The sequence below is a fragment of the Pteropus medius genome, unplaced genomic scaffold (assembly GCF_902729225.1).
Source record: "Pteropus medius unplaced genomic scaffold, Ma_sr-lr_union100, whole genome shotgun sequence".
Classification (NCBI taxonomy): domain Eukaryota; kingdom Metazoa; phylum Chordata; class Mammalia; order Chiroptera; family Pteropodidae; genus Pteropus; species Pteropus medius.
The window spans coordinates 995,309-1,013,418 of record NW_024352839.1 but is presented as its reverse complement, the minus strand read 5'-3'; the positions used below and the strand labels follow the sequence as shown (position 1 = coordinate 1,013,418).

The 18,110-nt window shown below is 49.9% G+C and overlaps 2 protein-coding genes across 2 annotated transcripts in view; one reads left to right on the top strand and one right to left on the bottom strand.

Moving 5' to 3' along the window:
* Positions 1-5,158: 5,158 nt before the first annotated feature.
* Positions 5,159-10,591, bottom strand: SBSN (suprabasin). The gene is made up of 5 exons (XM_039850214.1): positions 9,313-10,591; positions 7,855-7,882; positions 6,376-6,441; positions 6,223-6,267; positions 5,159-5,335 (listed from the first exon to the last, which is right to left on the bottom strand). The coding sequence occupies exons 1-5, from the start codon at positions 9,888-9,890 to the stop codon at positions 5,312-5,314; spliced, it is 741 nt and encodes a 246-aa protein (XP_039706148.1). The 5' UTR covers positions 9,891-10,591; the 3' UTR covers positions 5,159-5,311.
* Positions 10,592-13,378: 2,787 nt separating this feature from the next.
* GAPDHS (glyceraldehyde-3-phosphate dehydrogenase, spermatogenic) overlaps positions 13,379-18,110 on the top strand; it is a 9,737-nt gene continuing 5,005 nt past the window's right edge. Inside the window, exons 1-4 of the mRNA XM_039850064.1 lie at positions 13,379-13,963; positions 15,286-15,472; positions 16,224-16,320; positions 16,486-16,592. Of these exons, the coding sequence (XP_039705998.1) occupies positions 13,897-13,963; positions 15,286-15,472; positions 16,224-16,320; positions 16,486-16,592 (458 nt within the window). The 5' untranslated portion in view covers positions 13,379-13,896. The remainder of the gene's footprint in view (positions 13,964-15,285; positions 15,473-16,223; positions 16,321-16,485; positions 16,593-18,110) is intronic.

Sequence of the window (18,110 nt, the reverse complement as noted above, 5' to 3'; positions counted from 1 at the left end):
GGCCTCCAGGACTGGTGAAGGAGACCCCAGCCCCTAAGACCAGTCACTTCCCACTTCCTCAGGTAGGACGACAGGCAGGAGGTAGAGCACGCGCTGACTTGGACTCCTTCCCACCCTTGCCTCACAGGACACCACCCCCACAACAGCGTATACCCGCCCTCTCCCTTTTCTGGTACTAATAATTTTCTTTAAGCCGGCTTACTTTCTTAATATATATTTTAAGAGAATACTCTATATTCCTGCTAGAAATGAAAGTCAGAATCACTTGCCCATAAACAGAAAGTACCAGAAGAATTCAGTGAGAAGGAAACCACGGTCTCACATTATCGGTGGCTGCAGTTCCTGTATCCTCTTTGTTAAGGAGGGAGGTTAATGGGTGAGAGAGATGTTCAAGACGCAGCAGCACAGAAATTGAGTCTTCCCCTTTGACATAATCAGAAAGCTTCAAAGAAAATTTAAAAAAAAAAAAGTTTCTCGTTGGGTGTTTTAGTTATTTAAAGCCATGTTCACAAACCCCCTAAATTCTTCCCTGCCACCAGCAGTCCCGTATTCTACCTTCTGGGAAAAACTGCTCTCAGATATCTCTGGACCTGAGAGGTCACCTCAAATCAGTCTTAAGGTATAATTATTAAATACCTGTCATAAGGCATAATTATTAAATACCCAATAGAAGATGCGGTACTTTTACATGCAAGATCTCATTTAATCCTCATTATAACCTCAAGAGGTAGATATTATTCCTGTTTTACAGATGAGGTAACTGAAGCCTAGGGCTGTTAAACATATACATTAGCTCATATGTGAAAAGATCATAGTAAAATAAAGTTGTCAGAATTTGACCCAAGTCTGTCTGATTTTGAATAATTTTTTTCCTACATCACCATGCCTCCCTTGTTTTGTACATCCACAAATCTGTAGCATGCTACAAATTTGTAGCATCTACAAATCTGACATGTCCACATCATGACCCTCTGAATTCAGCTTTTCTAATTCACTACTGCATTCATTCAACAAATATTGAGTACCTACTCAGTGCCGTACCTGTTCTAGGCACTGGGGATACTGCATGGAACAAGATCATCAAAACCTCTCTCCTTAGGGAGCTCACATTCATTGTGGGGGAAGCTGGACAACAAACATATCAGATGGTGGTAAGCACTATAAAGAAAAACAGGGTACAGTGAGGAGACAGAGAAGACAGAGGAGGTATTTTAAATAGGGTGGTCAAGAAAGGGCTCTTTGAGGTGTGACCTATGAATTGAGACCCAAAGGAAGTGAGAGAATGAACCATTAGGATATCTGGGGATAGAGTATTCCAAGCCAGAAAATGGTAGTGCAAAGGCCCTGAGGCTGGAGCAGAGGCAAATGGGAGGAGTTGAAGTCAGAGAGGAAACCATTGCAAAGACTTTGACTTTTAGTCTGAGTGATGTGAAGCCAGCCGAGGGCTTTGAGTTGAGGAAGGCTGTGATCTAACTCAGGTGTTAACAGGGTTCCTCTGGGAGAACAGACTGTGCTTGAGGGGGGGGGGGCAGAGGGGAGAAGTATAGGGAACAGGAGGCTCAGGAATTGGGGATGGAGGCTGGACCAAGTATAGAGAGGAGATGAGGCCTTGGGTCCGGGCAGTGTCTCTGCTCCCTCCTGTGGGGCCTCAAATTGACATCGACTGGCTCAGACCATCCACAGTGTTTATCCCAGAGTCTAGGGTGAAATCTTAGCTCCACCACTTACTAGCCGTGATCTTAACCCATCTGTACAACAGTTTCCTTGCCTGTAAGAGGGATGAATGTGAGGATTAAATGAAGTAATGATGCAGAGCTTAGAGCAGTGACTGGCATAAAGGTGCACTCATTATAGGTTCTTCCTAGTGTTGTTCATGTTAATGTTGTTGGAATGTTTTTTCTGCAGTTGTCTAATTTTGAGACACATGCACGTACTTCTTAAAAGGGCCAAATGCAGAGACTTATTTTTATTTTTTTAATTAATTAATTAATTTTTTATGGTGATACTGGTTAACAAAATCCAATAAATTTCAGCTACACACTTTAACAGTAAGGCATATAGATATTTACACTGGGTGTTCACCTCTCATAGTTAGATTTCTTTCTGTCACCACATATTTGACCCCCTTTACCCGGTCTACCTCCCCTCTCCCCGCACCCTCTACCCTCTGTAATCTAACCATGTCCATGAGTCTCTGTTTGAGAAATGTATTTTTAAATATGACTTATTTTGAAGCGGCCCACTCCCCAAGGGTCCCAGGGAAACAGGCCATGTCACCAGCAGAGATCACCTGCAGGGAAGTGCTCTTGAATAAAGCCAAGCCATCACCACTTACTAGCTGGGTGGCCTCAGGCAACTCTCTCCCTTCTCTGAGCCTCAACTTCTTCATCTGTAAGGGGGATAATCATGGTACCTGCCTCTGGGGAGATCCTGAGGATGGAATGAATCATGTCTGTAAGTGCTTAGCACAGACATAGTAAGCGCCCAATAAAGATGGCTGTGAGGGTCCCGCCCAAACTCCTCTCCCTGTTCTTCCACATTTGCAGAAACTGGCCCCTCCCGTCTTTGTTACTCCCTAGCCTGGCTCCACCTATCTGTCTCAGGTTCCTCCTTGCTCACACTTACTCCAAGGCCTTTCCCAAGTCTGCTCAAGCCAGTAGCCTTCTCTCTACTAGTTGCCGGCCATTTGTGCCTCTCCTGTCGAACCTCGTAGTCTAGCGGGGAAATAGATATGAAACAAGTAAATGTAGGAGTACAAATTCTCATAAGCACTGTGAAGAAAAAATCAGTGCCATGAGAAAAAATAACAAAGGTGGCCCTTAGTTTGGATTGCGTGGTTAAGGTAACTGAGACCCGAAGGGTAGGGAGGAGGCAACGTGGGGAATGAGAGGGACATGGAGGTTTATATCTTCATTCCCCTTCACCTTTTTCTCCTATTCCTCCACCCCCTCCCCAGTGGCAACCATCAGTTTGTTCTCTGTATCTATGCATGTTTCTGTTTTGCTTGTTTGTTTAGCTTTTTAGATTCCACATATTATAGTGAAGTTATATGGAATTACTTGTCTTTCTCTGTCTGACTTATTTTACTTAGCCTGATACCCTCTAGGTCCATCCATGTTGTTGTAAATGGTCAACTATACTTTAATGAAAAAGTGAGGAGCATAGAGAATATTCTTAGCAGAGGAAACTGCACGCAAGGCCCCGAGGCAAGAGTGAGCTATGCCTCTTTTACTTTTCAGAAACGACTACGTCTTTTCCAGAAGCCTCTCATGATTGACCCCTAGTACATATTGATTTTTCCCATACCTCTGGCAAACAAACCCAGCAAGAAAATGTGCATGCAAATAAAATCGGTGAAAGATTTTACTTTATGAAAGAATGATTTCCTTGAATATTCCCTTTTTAGAAGGTACTTCTCCAGTCCATATGAAATGATGTCCAGCAGATAGACCCTCAATAATTCATGCTATGAATGAATGCTTCTATTTATTAAAATGCAGGAAACAAGTGTCTGCAATTTACTTTGAAATGCATCGAAAATGTATTTATACATGGCTAGATGGATAGATGCGTAGTGTACAGATGTGTGAAAAAGCAAGTTAGTGGCAGAATCTAAGTGTTGGATATGCAAGGATCCACTCTGAAATTCTTTCATCTTTGTGGTAAGTTTGAAATAGTTTCAAAATAAAATATTGCAAGGAGATAGAAAGAACAAATGTGGTAAAAATGATGGTAATCTACAAACAAGGAAAATGCAATGAATATAAAGTGTCAGGAACATTACCTTTATCATGTACATTCAGGCCCCTCCTCTCCTTGGTGTGTCATTTAGTTCTTACTGATGCATTGCTGTTTTGTTTTCATATTCTATTTATATGCTTTGTCTCCTCAGGAAGCCTGTAAATTCCCCCAAGGGCAATAACAGTCTCTTTATTTTTGGTCCCACAATTGATGGCATTTTGGAGCTGGAAGCCATGTTTGTAGTCCTCTACTGCAGACACCTGCCCATGCTTTATGTAGGAGGAAATTGTGGCCCCTTCAGGGGAAGTAAGCTGCCTACAGGCACAGAGCCCTGATTGGAATGCAGGTCTCCCAAGGCCAGCGCTTGGTACCTTGGTACGCGTGCTCTAGAGACTTTACAGGTAGCTGTGAAAGGTCAGGTTCTGGCAATAGAAAGGCCTGCTGCATTCTCATGGGTTATCCTGGGCAAGTACCCTGGCCCCTCTGAGCCTCAGTTTCCTCATTCATACATTGGCAATCATAAGAGGATTTCTACCTTTGGGTTAGGGGAGGCTTAAATGGTTACAGAGCATGAACAGCCCTTCACACACGATCTGGAACCCAGTAAGTACTCAGTATGTAGTAGTTGCTAACATGATTCTTCTGGGCTTTGAGTCATCCGCAGATTGAAAACTGGGCCTTCTGGGTCACCATTCCTGTCATTGTAGAGACACCCTCCTCTTGTCATCAGTGTGCCTTCTCCCTCAGCCATTGGTCCTTCTCCCTTTGAGAGGATCTCCCACATGTACCTTTCCTCTCCTTATTCACTGACACCCTACCCCTGTTCATGCCGAATGGGAAAAGATCTCCGTGTTTTCAGAATACTCCTTGTAGCTCTTAGGCTGTTTCTCCTTGCACTTACTGACTGTGTAACCTTGGTCACGTGTCTTAACTCGCATGAGCCTCCACGTGCTTCTCTATAAAATGTGCAATAACAGAAGAATAAGCATTCTTTCCTAACTGGATGGTTGGGAGACTTCAGTGATGTCATACATGTAAAGCACTGGGCAGGGCTCCTTGCACAACAAACCCAAGTGATCATTATTATTCCTTTGGTACCATACCCCGAATGAGGATGCTGTCCCCTTGGGCTCCCCCTAGGTTCCTGCCATCTCTTCCCTGGTGCTTCTGCCCTCACACCTGGCCTGAAACCTCTTTTCTTCCATGATGCTCCTCCCGGTGCCTAGCACGAACTTTGCATATTAGTGAAGGATGGCTTGTCCCTGTAACCGCCCTCTTAGATGTGATCAGCCTGAAATCTCCACCTCAACCCATTCCATGCAACAGACCACCCCCTCCTCCCAATTCCTCAGTGAAGGAGCAAGAAAAGACAAGCCTCCCCACTTCAATCCTTCCTTAGGGAGCACGTGGACCATGATGAAAGTACAGTGTCTTGTATTTATTCACAAATCTCAGTACAGTTCCATTAAGGGACTCCCGAAATTCTCCCCCCACCCCCAGCTCCTCCAGGTCATTTCAGCTGATACGACAACAGGACTACCAGTCTGCTTGGCAAGTCCAGTGCATCAGTTTAGGGAATGATGCTGGCGATGCTCTGGAAGAAAGAAGGAAACTGTGAGTAAATGCAGGGTGTGCAGTTGTGAGGGGACCAAGACCTCTTCCTTCACATCCACTAGAGAAATGAGAGGGACACTGGCTACTCTGGCCCAGGAATTACCTATGTTCTAGGGAATATCTTAAGGAAGGTGGCACCTAGATTGAGGAAGAATAGGGAGCCAGCCCTCCCAGGCAGAGATGCCTCTGTAGGAACCAAAAAGTCTTGCCTGCTTCGCCTCAGAGGATTCCCTGCCATCCCCATAGCCTGGGAATAAACAAGGTATGCCTTTGGGTTCTAGGCACAGTCTACAGAACCATTACATCCCTTCATCCAACTGCCCCAGCCTCAGGCAGCTGAGATACTTGATGAAAAGAGTAGAGCTAGGACTTGAGGCCCAGAATGAGGATCAGGATCCCACAGGAGCCTTTATACTAGGGGTGGGGAGTTTGCCAACCAGGAAAAGGACAGAGCTACTGGTTTCCACCACTCAGCATATTGCTGCAAGGCAGCAGGAGCTGGGCGGCAGGGTTGTGCACAGTGGGTTGAGGCAGGGAGTCAGAGGGGAGATGGTGAGAGATAGTGGACACATGAAGGAGATGGTCTCAACAGCACCTCCCTCCTCCATTCCCAGATGCACACGTGTCCCTGGAGGTCTTTGCTGCCTCAGTGGGAATGGAAAGCACCCAAAAGATGAAAAATGGGATGCAAAGGGCAAAGAGCAGGTGAAAAAAGGGAAGAGCAGAGCTGGCAAACAGCTCTGGACAGTCTCTGAAAGGCTGAGAGTCTGTCCAGTGAAGCTGTCTATGAACAGGCCATGGGAACGGGGGTGTACAACTATCTCCCAGGATAGAGAGCAGAAATCTGAAACCATGTGGGCAACTCACCCTCCACAGAGCTGAAAAGTTGATGAAGGGCTTGTTGACTGAAGCCTGGAATTTAAGGACAAGAAGGTCAGTCCCCAACATCCGTCCCACCTGAATCCTAGGAGGGCCTGCACTCCCCCAACTCCGAGTCCATGCTGTGTTAGGGAGACTTACTCCAGATGTTAATGTTGTGGTTGCGCCCCCTCCGTGATGGCTGGTGGATCCGCCTGGATGACCTCCCTGTGGACGAAGCCCAGACCGTCATCACAAGCCCTCAGTCTTTGAGGGTCCCCCAAGTTCCTTTTCCCCAGTGACCTGATGTCCTCCAAGGTGACTAACCACCTTTCGCCTCACTGCCTGCAAAGAAAAGCCCACAGCCATGTGGCCGCGGGAATTCTGTGGGAGATGGAAAGAAAAGCCAAGAAGGATCTGTGCCTACTGACTCGTCTTCCCCCCGGATCCCCTTTACTTTAATGAGATGTCCTCAGTCACTGAGAAGGGGCCAGACTGGAAACGGAGCCCAAAGGACCCACACAAATACCAGGACCAGAGTTAACCTTAGCCCTGACCTCAAATCTACCCCTTCTACACACACTGGTGCCTGATCCCTGACTTGGGTTGCTCTCCGTCTTTAATCCTATCCCCAGAAACTCAGCAGTGCCTCCCCAGTGATGCTGCCAGCCTCAAAACCCATAACAAACCTCCCTCTTCCGGCCTCTACCTAGTGAATCCTGCCATTTGACACAGAGCCTTTTCCCCTACCACACGCCCCTTCTACGCAGTCCCTTCCCCTATGCCCCATCCTTGGCTCCCTGCCTGGCAGCCAGTGTGGCTCTGGGCTTTGAGGCCTGGGCCAGTCTTCAAGATGGTGTCCCAAAGACTCCTCCTGGAGATTGGGAAGCGGGAAATTGAGGTAGGCAGGGTTAGCCTTCTCTTATTCCCCAAGTCTCCACCTTGGTGCCTGTTCTATTGTGCATGGAGCTGCTAGCCTCTCCTTCCTTCCAGTATCTGTTCCCTCTACATGAATGGGGATCAGAAATCCTCCAGGAGACCTGCTCTGATGGGCAGTGAGGAGAGAAAGAAAGAACCCTGACCTGTGATTTGTCAAAGCTGTGTGCCAGCCACATGACCTTGGCAAACCCCCTTAAATCTCACTTAGCTTTGGTTTCCTTAACTGAAAATCAGGGAGTTAAAGTCTTCACCCCTGACTACCTCATTTCAAAAATTAAACAGAAAAAGTCTTATCTCCAAAGCTATTCCTCAAGCTCAGTCTGATGCTCTGCAATTTCTCAACACTCTTTCTCCTCCAACCATAACAGATCTTGGCTCAGTAACTGTTTCCTGTTCCCCGGGAGAGGCTTCATGTTCCTCCCTCTAGATCTCCTTAACTAGAAGGGCAACTCCCTGAAGTTGGGGCCGGGTCCCATTCACACTGCCTGGTATAGGGCTCTAAGGATCAGAGGGCTTGATCCATCTGACCAGATGACCACCAGCTCCTTTCTAAGGAAGGAGGAGGACACGGTTATATAGCCACCCAAGCTTCTTTCACCACATGAAAGCTGCCTGGGCTACCCAAGTGTCCCAAGGGGTTAACCTTTCCCTCCCCCTCCCCCTAGCCCCCTTCTTCCCATTTCCCCACCCCTGTTCACCTACATTCAGCAGCTGGTTGGCCTCCCCATGGCTTCATTGACCCCATTATGAACATTCTGCTGCAACCTGTCCACCTCTTTTCCGGCCTGGCCAGCAGCATGGTGGACACCTTGGCCAAGTTTCTCCGCTTCTTTTCCAGCCTGGCCAGCAGCGTGGTTGACCCCTTGGCCAAATTTCTCTGCCTCCTTCCCGGCCTGGTTGACCCCATCGTAGACCCCTTGGACCACTTTGTCTGCTTCCTTTCCAGCCTGTTCAACATCATGATGAACTCCCTGGCCAAAGCGCTCCACCTCCTTCCCAGCTTGGTTGACCCCAGGATGCACACCTTGGACTATTTTGTCTCCCTCTTTCCCAGCCTGCCCAGCAGCATTGTGGACCCCCTGACCAAACTTCTCTGCTTCCTTCCAGGCCTCATTAACCCCATGGTGGACCCCCTGGCCAAATTTCTCCACCTCCTTCCCAGCCTGGTTGACCCCAGGATGCACACCTTGGACTATTTTGTCTCCCTCTTTCCCAGCCTGCCCAGCAGCATTGTGGACCCCCTGACCAAACTTCTCTGCTTCCTTCCAGGCCTCATTAACCCCATGGTGGGACCTCTGGCCAAATTTCTCTTTCCACTCCTCTCCTCTTCCCATTTGGTTGACTTAGGATGGTAATAATTTTGGACTATTTTTGTTTCCCTCTTTTCCCCAGCCTGCTCTGCAGTATAATGAACGCCCTGGCTAAATCGTTTCCACTTCCTGTTCCAGTTTGGAGTTGTCTAGGATGCACACCTTGACTATTTATTCTTTTCTTTTCCAGCATGCCCAGCAGCATGGTGTGTAAAATCTCTGACCAAACTTCTGCTCTTCCAGGTTCATTTATTCCATGGTGAACCCCAGGCCAAACTTCTCTGCCCATTCCCGCCTGCCCAGCTGCGGCATGGTGGGCCCCTGGACCAAACTTCTCTCTGCCTCCCCTTCCAAGCTCCCATTTATTCCATGGTGAACCCCATGCACAACTTCTGCTCTATTCCAGCCTGCCTGCAGACACAGGGCCCCCACAAAAACCTCCTCCCCGGCCTCATTCCCAGCCTGCCCAGCATGGTGGGACCCCCTGGCCGGGGAACCCCTCTCCCGGCCTCATTCCCAGCCCTGCCCAGGCTGGTGGGCCCCCTGACCAAACTTCTCTGCCTCCTTCCAGGCCTCATTTATTCAGCATGGTGAACCCTATGGCCAAATCCTTCTTCCCAGCTCGTCTGGCATGTAGGCCCCTGGCCAAATCCCCTTCCCAGCTCATTCCCAGCCTGCTCCAGCAGCATGGTGGGCCCTGGCCAAACCTCCCAGCTCATTCCCTAGCCTGCCCAGCAGCATGGCAGGGCTCCCCCGGTCAACCTCTCCCAGCTCCTCATTCCCAGCCTGCCCAGCAGCATGGCAGGGACCCCCTGGCAAACCTCCCCGGCCTCATTCCCCAGCCTCCTGCCCAGCAGCATGGTGGACCCCCTGACCAAACTTCTCTGCCTCCTTCCAGGCCTCATTTATTCCATGGTGAACCCCATGGCCAAACTTCTCTGCCTCATTCCCAGCCTGCCCGGCAGCATGGTGGACTCCCTGGCCAAACCTTCCTGCCTCACTGCCCACCTGGTTGGCCCCATGATGGACCCCCTGAATCACTTTGTCTGCCTCCTTCCCAACCTGTCCAGCAGCATTGTTGGCCCCATGGATAAACTTCTCTGCTTCCTTTCCTGCTTGTCCGATGCCATGGTTGGTCCCATGGGCTACCTTGTCCAAGCCGTGGTTGATGCCCTTGTCCACCTCCTTGCCGGCACTGCTCCCCATGTTGCTAAGTCCATTAAAAACTTTTTCCACTTCCCTTCCGGCTTGAGTGATTCCGTTATTGATGCCTTCCAGGGCCTTGCCCACTTCTCTCTCTGCATTACTTAGCCCTCGGTTGATTCCTTCAATGACCTTCGCAAGGGGGTCGTCATTGGCTGCCCATCCAGGCAGGGCCCCCAGTAGCAGTAGGAGGGAGCAGGAGCTGACCAAACTGGCAAGATGCATATTGTTGGGAGGGTGGGGAGGCTGCAGAGAGGAGCCAGTGAAGCAAAGCTGCTATTTATCCTCTGTCTCCCTCCCTCTTCTCCACCCCTCATGACTCAATTACCCCTGCGAGGCACTGACTTGGTCTCCAGTCAGGTAGGTATTTCCCAGGGAGATTTGGGATTGAGCAATGAAGAGGAGGAAGAGAGGATGAGTCATGAATGGAGAACACTCACATGGCATCTTTGCTCCTTGCCCAGCTCGGGCCCTCCACCCTAGAGCCCAGATATCTGCCCTTTCAACCACCTCCTCTTTTCATTCCTCACCCACTAGCCAGGCCTCCTTTCTCCCAACCCCACCTTCAATCACCCCCATTCCTGGTTCCCCGGCATCTTCACTCCTCTCAGGGGATCTAAGGATCTAGCTTCCCCAGCACTGAGATTCTAGAAAGATGGGAGGTATAGTCAGGAGGAGGGGAGCACTCCTGGGAAGTTGACAGAGTCATCAGACCTTGTTCTTATTGATCTTTTTTAATCCCCCCAACACACACTTACTATGCTCCAGCCTCACAGGACTTCACCCTCGTCCTTAAACACACCAAGCTCATCCCTGCTTCATGGCCTTTGCACTCGCTGTTCTGTCTGGAATGCAGAACTCAGATCTTCAGGTGGCGGGTTCCTCCTCATTCTGTTTTTGGCTCAAAAACTTCTCAAAAAACCTTCCCTGGCCATCCCCCAGTTACACTGTGGAATATCTTCCTTTGATTTTTATAGCACTTACCACAATCCAAAATTATCTTTTTTATTGCCTTTCTCACTTATCATATTATAAACTTCCAGAGGACACAGCCTTTGTGTTGGTTACTGCTACATCCTCAACTTCTAGAACATTGCCTGGGGTTCAGTAAATATTTATAGATTGAACAAATGGATGGATTAGAAGAAGCCAAGAGAAGACAGGCTAGGCCTGAGTCTCAGAGGGTGCTGGGGGAAAGGGTGCCTGGGTCCCCAGAGCTCGAACCTAGGGTCTCTTGGGGAGGGTTGGAGATTTTGGAGCAAGGATCACATTCTCATCACAGAACCCTGGTTTCCTACCTCCCAGCCCTTGGGCAAGGGCAGGGGGCTGATTGCCATGAGCTGGGACAGGACGCAGTGTCTCCTGAAAAGCCGGTTCAGGCAGCCATGGGGAGGGGCTGAAGACCCAGGACAGCAGGAGACTGTCAGCCAAAACCTGGGCTGGGGGCCAGAAGCTCATTCTTCCTGCCCTCCTCCCCCTGGAGATGCTTAAGTCATAACCTGAAGCCCCAGGTGTTGACATGGTGGCATGAATTGGAGGGGGAAACAGCTGAGAGTTTGGCCTAGGTGTAAAGAGGGGCATCGGAAGGAAGGGCAGGTGGTGGTTGGTAAATCTGTGGCAGACTATCTTTCTGGAGCTAGTTTAGGGGGAGGTGGAGACCAGAAGGATGAGAGCTAATGGGTGGGTACAGCTGGGTGCAGGGGTGAAAGATATTTGGGTTTTGGTGCCACGGGGAGAGACTGAGAGAGGGGTGGAGGTGGGATTGCTAGTGGGAAGGCCAGGCAGGAAGGAATGTGTAGGGTGTGAGCAAGCGGGGGTGGCAGAGTTATGTGTGTGGGTGCCCAGGTGTGGTGAGAATCTGCACGTGTTTTCAGGCTTTGTTCAAACAAGGGCAACAAGGCCCACTGCCCTTGAAGGACCCAGGGTTCCACCCCAGATCCTGAACAGTTGGATCCACCTAGAACCAGGCATCCCAGACCTAGAGGCCCAGGAGCTTCTGCCTTCTCTGGGCTCTACCGATAGGGGGTGATTAATTGTGCCACCTCTCCACGATTGAGCTCATCAAATCTGTTTCCCAGTTTCATGCTCCAGGGACAAAGCCAAGTCCCTGGGCAATCTCGGGTGTGGCTTTTCTGCCCTGTCCAGTGCCTAAATGAGGGTGTTTCCCATGCCAAGAGATTGCTGGGTGGGGAGGTCCAAAATCCTAATTTGCCCCAAGATTGACAAGGTGGGGGTTTCTCCATTTCTCTTTCCACCCCTCTCTCTGCCCCATCCTACCATCTTCTGTCAGCCCCAATCCTTCTCCTCAGTGCTCCATTCCAAACACTGGCCACTATTTGATTGCAGACTTAGGTATCTGTCTCTGTGAGACTGACCTGGAGTTGTTCTTTCTTTGCCACCCTCTGCTGGTCTTGGTAATGTGGCTGTGCTGCTTTCCTAGAGCAAGTGGAGGTGGTTTCAGTCACTGAGCTGTCACAGCTCCCCCAAAAGTACACACAGGGTGCCTGCCAACCCGTGGTGCCTCCAAACATGCATCCTGACCGAAGCCTCCCTGCAAAGGAGCTGCCATGGGCTTCCCAGTTTGGGTTAGTACTCGCAACACTTCCTATAGGTTGGCAAATATTTGTTAGGCTGATGCTTTGGCTGATCTTGCCATAAAATCACCAGGATCTGAATCAGCCTTCGGGAGGACAGATCTTAACTCTTTGTCTCTTCTCTTGTTATTGGCCTACTCAGATTTACCATTTCTTTTCGTACTAGTTTTGATCCTTTATATTTTCTAAGAAATATTTTAATTGCTTCGAGCTTTTCATACTGATTATTATAAAGATATACAAAATCGGTCCCTTTTCAATCCTGGTTTTGTGTGGTCTTTTTTACCCCTTTGATCATACATGTTAAGTTTGTCCTTTGTTTACTATCTTTTTTTGGTATTGGTTCTAGAAATCTCCCTATCCATACACCCAACTTATTTTCAGTTCCACCTCTGGTGTTTAGCAAACTGAGTTCCCACAGAGGTTTGGGGAAGGAAGAGGTTATGTCATTCTGCCCCTTCTTGCCTCCACACCTCTCTATGGGATGGTGACTCCTTCCTGGCCCAAACCCACACACCCCTAAATCTTGATCAGAGCTGTGTCAACTGGCTCTGCAGGTGAAGGTGCCTGCCTGTGAGTCACAGTTGTGCAAGCCCCCACCCCAGTGCTTGAGAGGAAGGGAGCCATCTGTCCTTTGTTCTTCGCCAAATGTTTATGGAACCCTGCTTTGTGCCAGGCACAGTTCTAGCTGTTGGAGGCCCAGTGGTGAACAAAATAGACAAGAACACATGCCCTATGGGGGAGACAGTGAACAGCATATCAATATCTGGATCATGACAAACTACAAGAAAAGCCACAAGGAAAAGAATTGGGGTGCTGTGAGGATATGGCTTGGAGGTTGCTTTAAGACTGGGGATCAAAGAAACCTGGAGGTTACATTTATTTATTCATTCTGGTATTATTTATTGAGTGGGCACCCTAAACATTCTTTTAGTCAACAGAATATAAAATTGATGAGGTAAACAAGCACTCTGCCCTCCCAGAGCTTGGGCTAGTGGGTAGAACAATTGGTAAGAAAACAAATGAATAAACAAGATGATTTTTTAGAGAGAGACATATGCTGTGAAGAAAATAAAAATAATAGAGTGTAACCCTGAGGCAGTTTTGCACAATGGAACAGACAAAGCCTCTTGGAAAGTGGGTATGTTGCAGGGAGCGGAGTGTGATGGCAGATCATGGCTGAGAAAGGGGAGAACTGCAGATGGGGAATCAGGAGGGCCTCTCTTAAAGGGTGGCACCTGAGGGAAACCAAGAGGCAACCAGCCAAGGGATGGACGGGTCAGGGCTTCCAGGCGTAAGGGAACAGCAAGGGTAACCATGGGGGAGGGAGGTGTCAAGGAACAGCAGCGAGCCAGTGTGCCAAAGGAGAGAGAGGAGAGAGAAAAGGGCTTTGAGGGCCAGTATAAAAAACTGGATGCCATTCTAGACGCCAGCGGTGGCCTTGGAACAGTAGTGCTCAGCATGCAAAGAGCACACTTCACGAATGGGACTGGGCCTTCATGCCACCACCTCTGTGACATCACTGAGCACTGTGACATCACTGGGCACTGTATCGTCCCGGCAGGTTGCCTGTGCCCCACCTCGCAGTAACATCGCGGTGGGTCCTGGTGCAGCTAGGCCATGAAACTTTAGGAAGCATGTCGAAACGCGACATCGTCCTCACCAATGTCACCGTTGTCCAGCTGCTGCGACAGCCATGCCCGGGTGAGGAAAACGCCGAAACGCCCCCGGGGAGGGCAAGTGAGGGCAGTCGAGGAGCAGGGATCGCCGGGTCAGAGCCCCCTTCCGAGAGCGTCCCCGCAAGGGATGGGACAGGAGGCAAGGGAAGGGCTGCCGCTGGCGGGCGCGGCTCTTCCATCCGGAGCCGCTTCCCTCCCTCCCTCTAACCCCAGCCCCGTCAGCCCCTCGAGTTTGCTGGCAAAGTGGTTTCTGTGGCGACGGTGGAGGGGACGAGAACCCCCGCTCTGAGGGTGCGCCACTCGCACGAGGTGGAAGGGGAGAAGCAGGGGCTGGATTTACGCTGTCTCTGAGGACAGCCGCTGGTGGTTGAGGAACTCGACGAGACGGGTTTCACAGAAAATTGACGCTCCTGTCGATCAGCGCGGAAGGGCCGTTTGGGGGTTGGCGGGCTTTGCCGCCTCCCCACACCCCCACCGCCGCCTCCGTATAACACGAAGCAAGGACACTAGCAACCTGCCAGAGCCGTGCGCTCACTGAAACCTCACAACCACCTGGTGAGGCCAGGGGTTTATTGTCCCCATTTCATAGAGCGCAAACCCCTTTCCTAGGTTTCTCACACCAAAATAGTAGAGTTAGTATTCGGAGCGCTTGCTCGCAGGCACTAGGCAGCCCTACCTCACCCAGCCAGAGGTACACACACATATTTAACCCGACAAACTCAGATCGAACCCAGGTCTTCGGTAAGGGCAACTCCCATTCCCTGGTGCCATCCTCACGGACTGCAGACCCCGGCAGCCGGGAAGCTCCGCCCCTCGTGGGGCGGGCGTGGCCGGAGTGAAGCGAGACTTAGGCCTGGCTCCAGGGTCCCCAGATCCCTGCAAGATGCAGCAGCAGACACGATAAGGGCTATGGGCCCTGAACCTCCTCCTTGCTCGTCACTCGCTCTTGTTGCCTTGGGCCTCGGTTTTCCCTCTGTAAAATGGTTTTGTAGAGCACGCCTAGCTGAATTCTGTGGGGTGATGCACGTGGAGTCCAGCACAGTACCTAGTCCACGGTGGAACCCAGGAAATGGGAGTGTCATTTTAATAGGGAGAGAATGATGCTTCATTGCTGAAGCTCCTCCAGACTCATCATTCCCAGCGCAGAAGCTTTCCTCCAGCCCATATAGCACCCACTCCCATCCTAACGCCCCCCACCCCACCCCTTCCCTCGCTAGAGTAGAGAGCAGGGGAGGAGAAGGCTGGGGGAAGTTGGGAGAAGACCACCTGAGTTTTCTTTTGAAAGGTCGCGGATGGTGCGTTCATTGCCGCCCTCACTGAGGATGCTTTTGTTCTCTCTCCCCACAGTAACCAGAGCACCACCCCCACGGGAGCCTGAGCCCCAGCCCGAGCCCGAGCCCCAGCCCGAGCCTGAGCCCGAGCCCCAACCTCAGCCTCAGCCTATCAAAGAGGAAGTGCCACCTCCTCCTCCACCTCCACCTCCACCTCCACCAAAACCTACCGTGGTTCGGGAACTGACTGTGGGCATCAGTGGGTAAGTCAGCCCCAGCGCCTGGGCCCTTCTTGAAGCCTTAGGGCCCAGCCTTTCCTCCAATCACTGAACGGGGTGTCTCCACATTTCTTGCCATCAGCGTTTTCATTCTGTCCACCTTGAAGAAACACCTGCAAAGGTGGACAGGTCTCCGCCCTCAGCTTACATTCTGGTAGGAACACAATCGTCAAATAAGGAACATGACAGTCTGGTGATATGTTATGAACAGTATGAAGTATAGTAAGACTGGAGAGGGCAGTGTTAGTTGAAGTGTCAGGGAAGGCCAGCTGTGCAGCAAGCAATGGCTCTGGGGCAGAAGTGTCAGCTTAGTGTGCAAAGGACAGGCAGGAAGTCAGTGTGGCTGGTGCAGAGCAAGCAAGGGAGAAGAAGGAGTATGGTGGAAAATGGGCAGGGGCTTGGTAGGCCACGGTAAGGAGTTTGGATCTGGTTTTACTGATAGGGTCATGGAGGTTTTTAGGCCAAAAGACATAATGTGACCTGAAGTTCTACAAGATCCATCCAGTTACATGGTTAGGAATGGGGAAGAGGATGGATGGATGAGGAAGCAGGAAACTCAGTTAAGCAGCTGATGAGGTCATCTGACCCCCAACAGGGCTGATTACCTTCTTGCCCCAGACTGAGTCCCACCCAGTCTCCTTGAGGGGCCTCATGTCACCCACTTCTCTCCCATTCTCTCCTCTGCCTGCTGGCTGAGGATTCTGAGGACAACCCCACACCCCCTGTCCCTGAACAGATTTGGACGCATCGGTCGCCTGGTGCTGCGCGCCTGTATGGAGAAGGGCGTGAAGGTGGTAGCAGTGAACGATCCATTCATTGACCCAGAATACATGGTGAGCAGCAGGTAGAGGGTAGGACTGAGGTGGGGAGGGTGTTCAGGGAGTTCTCTGGAAGGCTCCCAGCTGCAATGTGGAACCTTCACCAAGACAGGGACTCCTGAGGGATTCTCACTCCCCCACACGTTACCCTAAGCCTTGGAGCTATGCTGTTTGCCACAGGTGTACCTGTTCAAGTATGACTCCACCCATGGCCAATACAAGGGGACTGTGGAATACAAGAATGGACGGCTGGTCGTGGATAAACAGGAGATCAGTATCTTCCAGTGGTAAGGGCAGCTTTCTAATGCATGCTTGCAACACATTAATGGAGGGGACGTAAAGATGACGAGAATGGGATTCCAGCCTGTCATACAGGGTTCATAACCCCAGACCGTGTGCAAATGCCTCTGGGTACTGGTTTGGAGAGGGAGGTCTTAGAGAAGTCCCATTTTAGAAGCACTAATCTGGAAAGATGCCCCACTGTACTCACTTGCATGTCTTCTCACAGGCATATCAACATGTCTAAAACTCAACTCTTGATTCTCCTTCAATCCCCAAATCTCCCTTCCCAGGAAACGGCATCGCCACCTAACCAATAGCTTCCACTCGGTTCCTACACAGCAGCCATAGAGGCCTTTTTAACCCATTTCCCGTTTGCTCCGAGAATACACACTGGTGGCGCTTGCAGCTGCAGCATTTACCCCGAGATAACTTGTGGATTACAGTCCTAACCTTACCCCTAAAGTTTGCCATGAAATATCTCGCTTTTGTTATTATTTTCACATCGCTCTAGTATATTGATAATCTTTGGAAACAAACATCTTTCTATTTATAGCATTCTCTTTTTAGTAGTGGTACTGCCACTTACAAAATACAGTAATTCTCGATTGCTGAAAATGTCAAATCCTAGAAAACGTAGCATTCCTACGCATGATGTTAAATTAACACTGGCAGAGAGCTACACTTTTTTTCCTAAACAGGAAAAGGGTTATTAAACATCAGCTGGACCTAGTTACTACTCCCCTACTTAAACCTTCCAATGGCCTTCCATCACCCCATAAATAAAATCCCAGCTTCTCATGGGGCCTCACAAGCACTATGCGTGCCCACCCCCACCCTTCCCATGTCACCTCAGCACATTGGCCATCTACCTCTCAGGACCCTGATCTAGCACCTCTTATATTTGGACAATGTTTCTTAGTGCCCATTTCACATAGTCCTCACTGACATTAACTGTCCCCCTTTATTTAAAGATGTTTAGAATCTATAAGTCAAAGCCATAATATTAGACGTTTAACATACTTCAAATACATTTTCAAGATATCAAAAAACTAAAAAAGTATAAAATGGGAAACAGAAACCTAATTTATCCTTTTAATGAAAATTACTAGCCACTGCTTGGTCCTCTGGCTGCCTCAAATTTTACACTTGTTCTTGTATGCTCGCAAGCCTTCCCAGCACTCCTCCCATCAGGTCCGCTCTCAGCCCCTCTCTTTTTATTTGGTAGAGAAGGGTAAACAATAAAGAAGGGCAAGGAAGGCTTGTGGTGAGGTGGTCAGGGTCGGGTGCAAAGATGGGGGTGGAGGCAGGGACTGGAACACCAGTGAGAATGGGAGAAGCTGCTTGACCTAAGTTTAAAGTCGTACCAGAAACAATGCCAATACAGCAGTCATTACTCAGGCATACCACGTCCTGTCTCTCCTCAGCCCGGGCACCATTATTCCTGCCACTTACAGCATTCCCCTCCTCTTCCCTGTCCCCATACAGCTATCACTTCAATGTGCACCCCCACTCGGGTACTGCCT

What these genes read in the sequence shown, in the direction of transcription:
- SBSN (XM_039850214.1), bottom strand. Translation starts at nt 9,890, where the DNA reads ATGCATCTTGCCAGTTTGGTCAGCTCCTGCTCCCTCCTACTGCTACTG. An exon ending in GGGGTCCACCATGCTGCTGG is followed by an intron (nt 7,883 to 9,312) that starts GCAGGAGGCTGG and finishes GGGTCAATGAAG; the next exon opens with CCATGGGGAGGCCAACCAGC. An exon ending in CCACAACATTAACATCTGGA is followed by an intron (nt 6,268 to 6,375) that starts GTAAGTCTCCCT and finishes CTTAAATTCCAG; the next exon opens with GCTTCAGTCAACAAGCCCTT.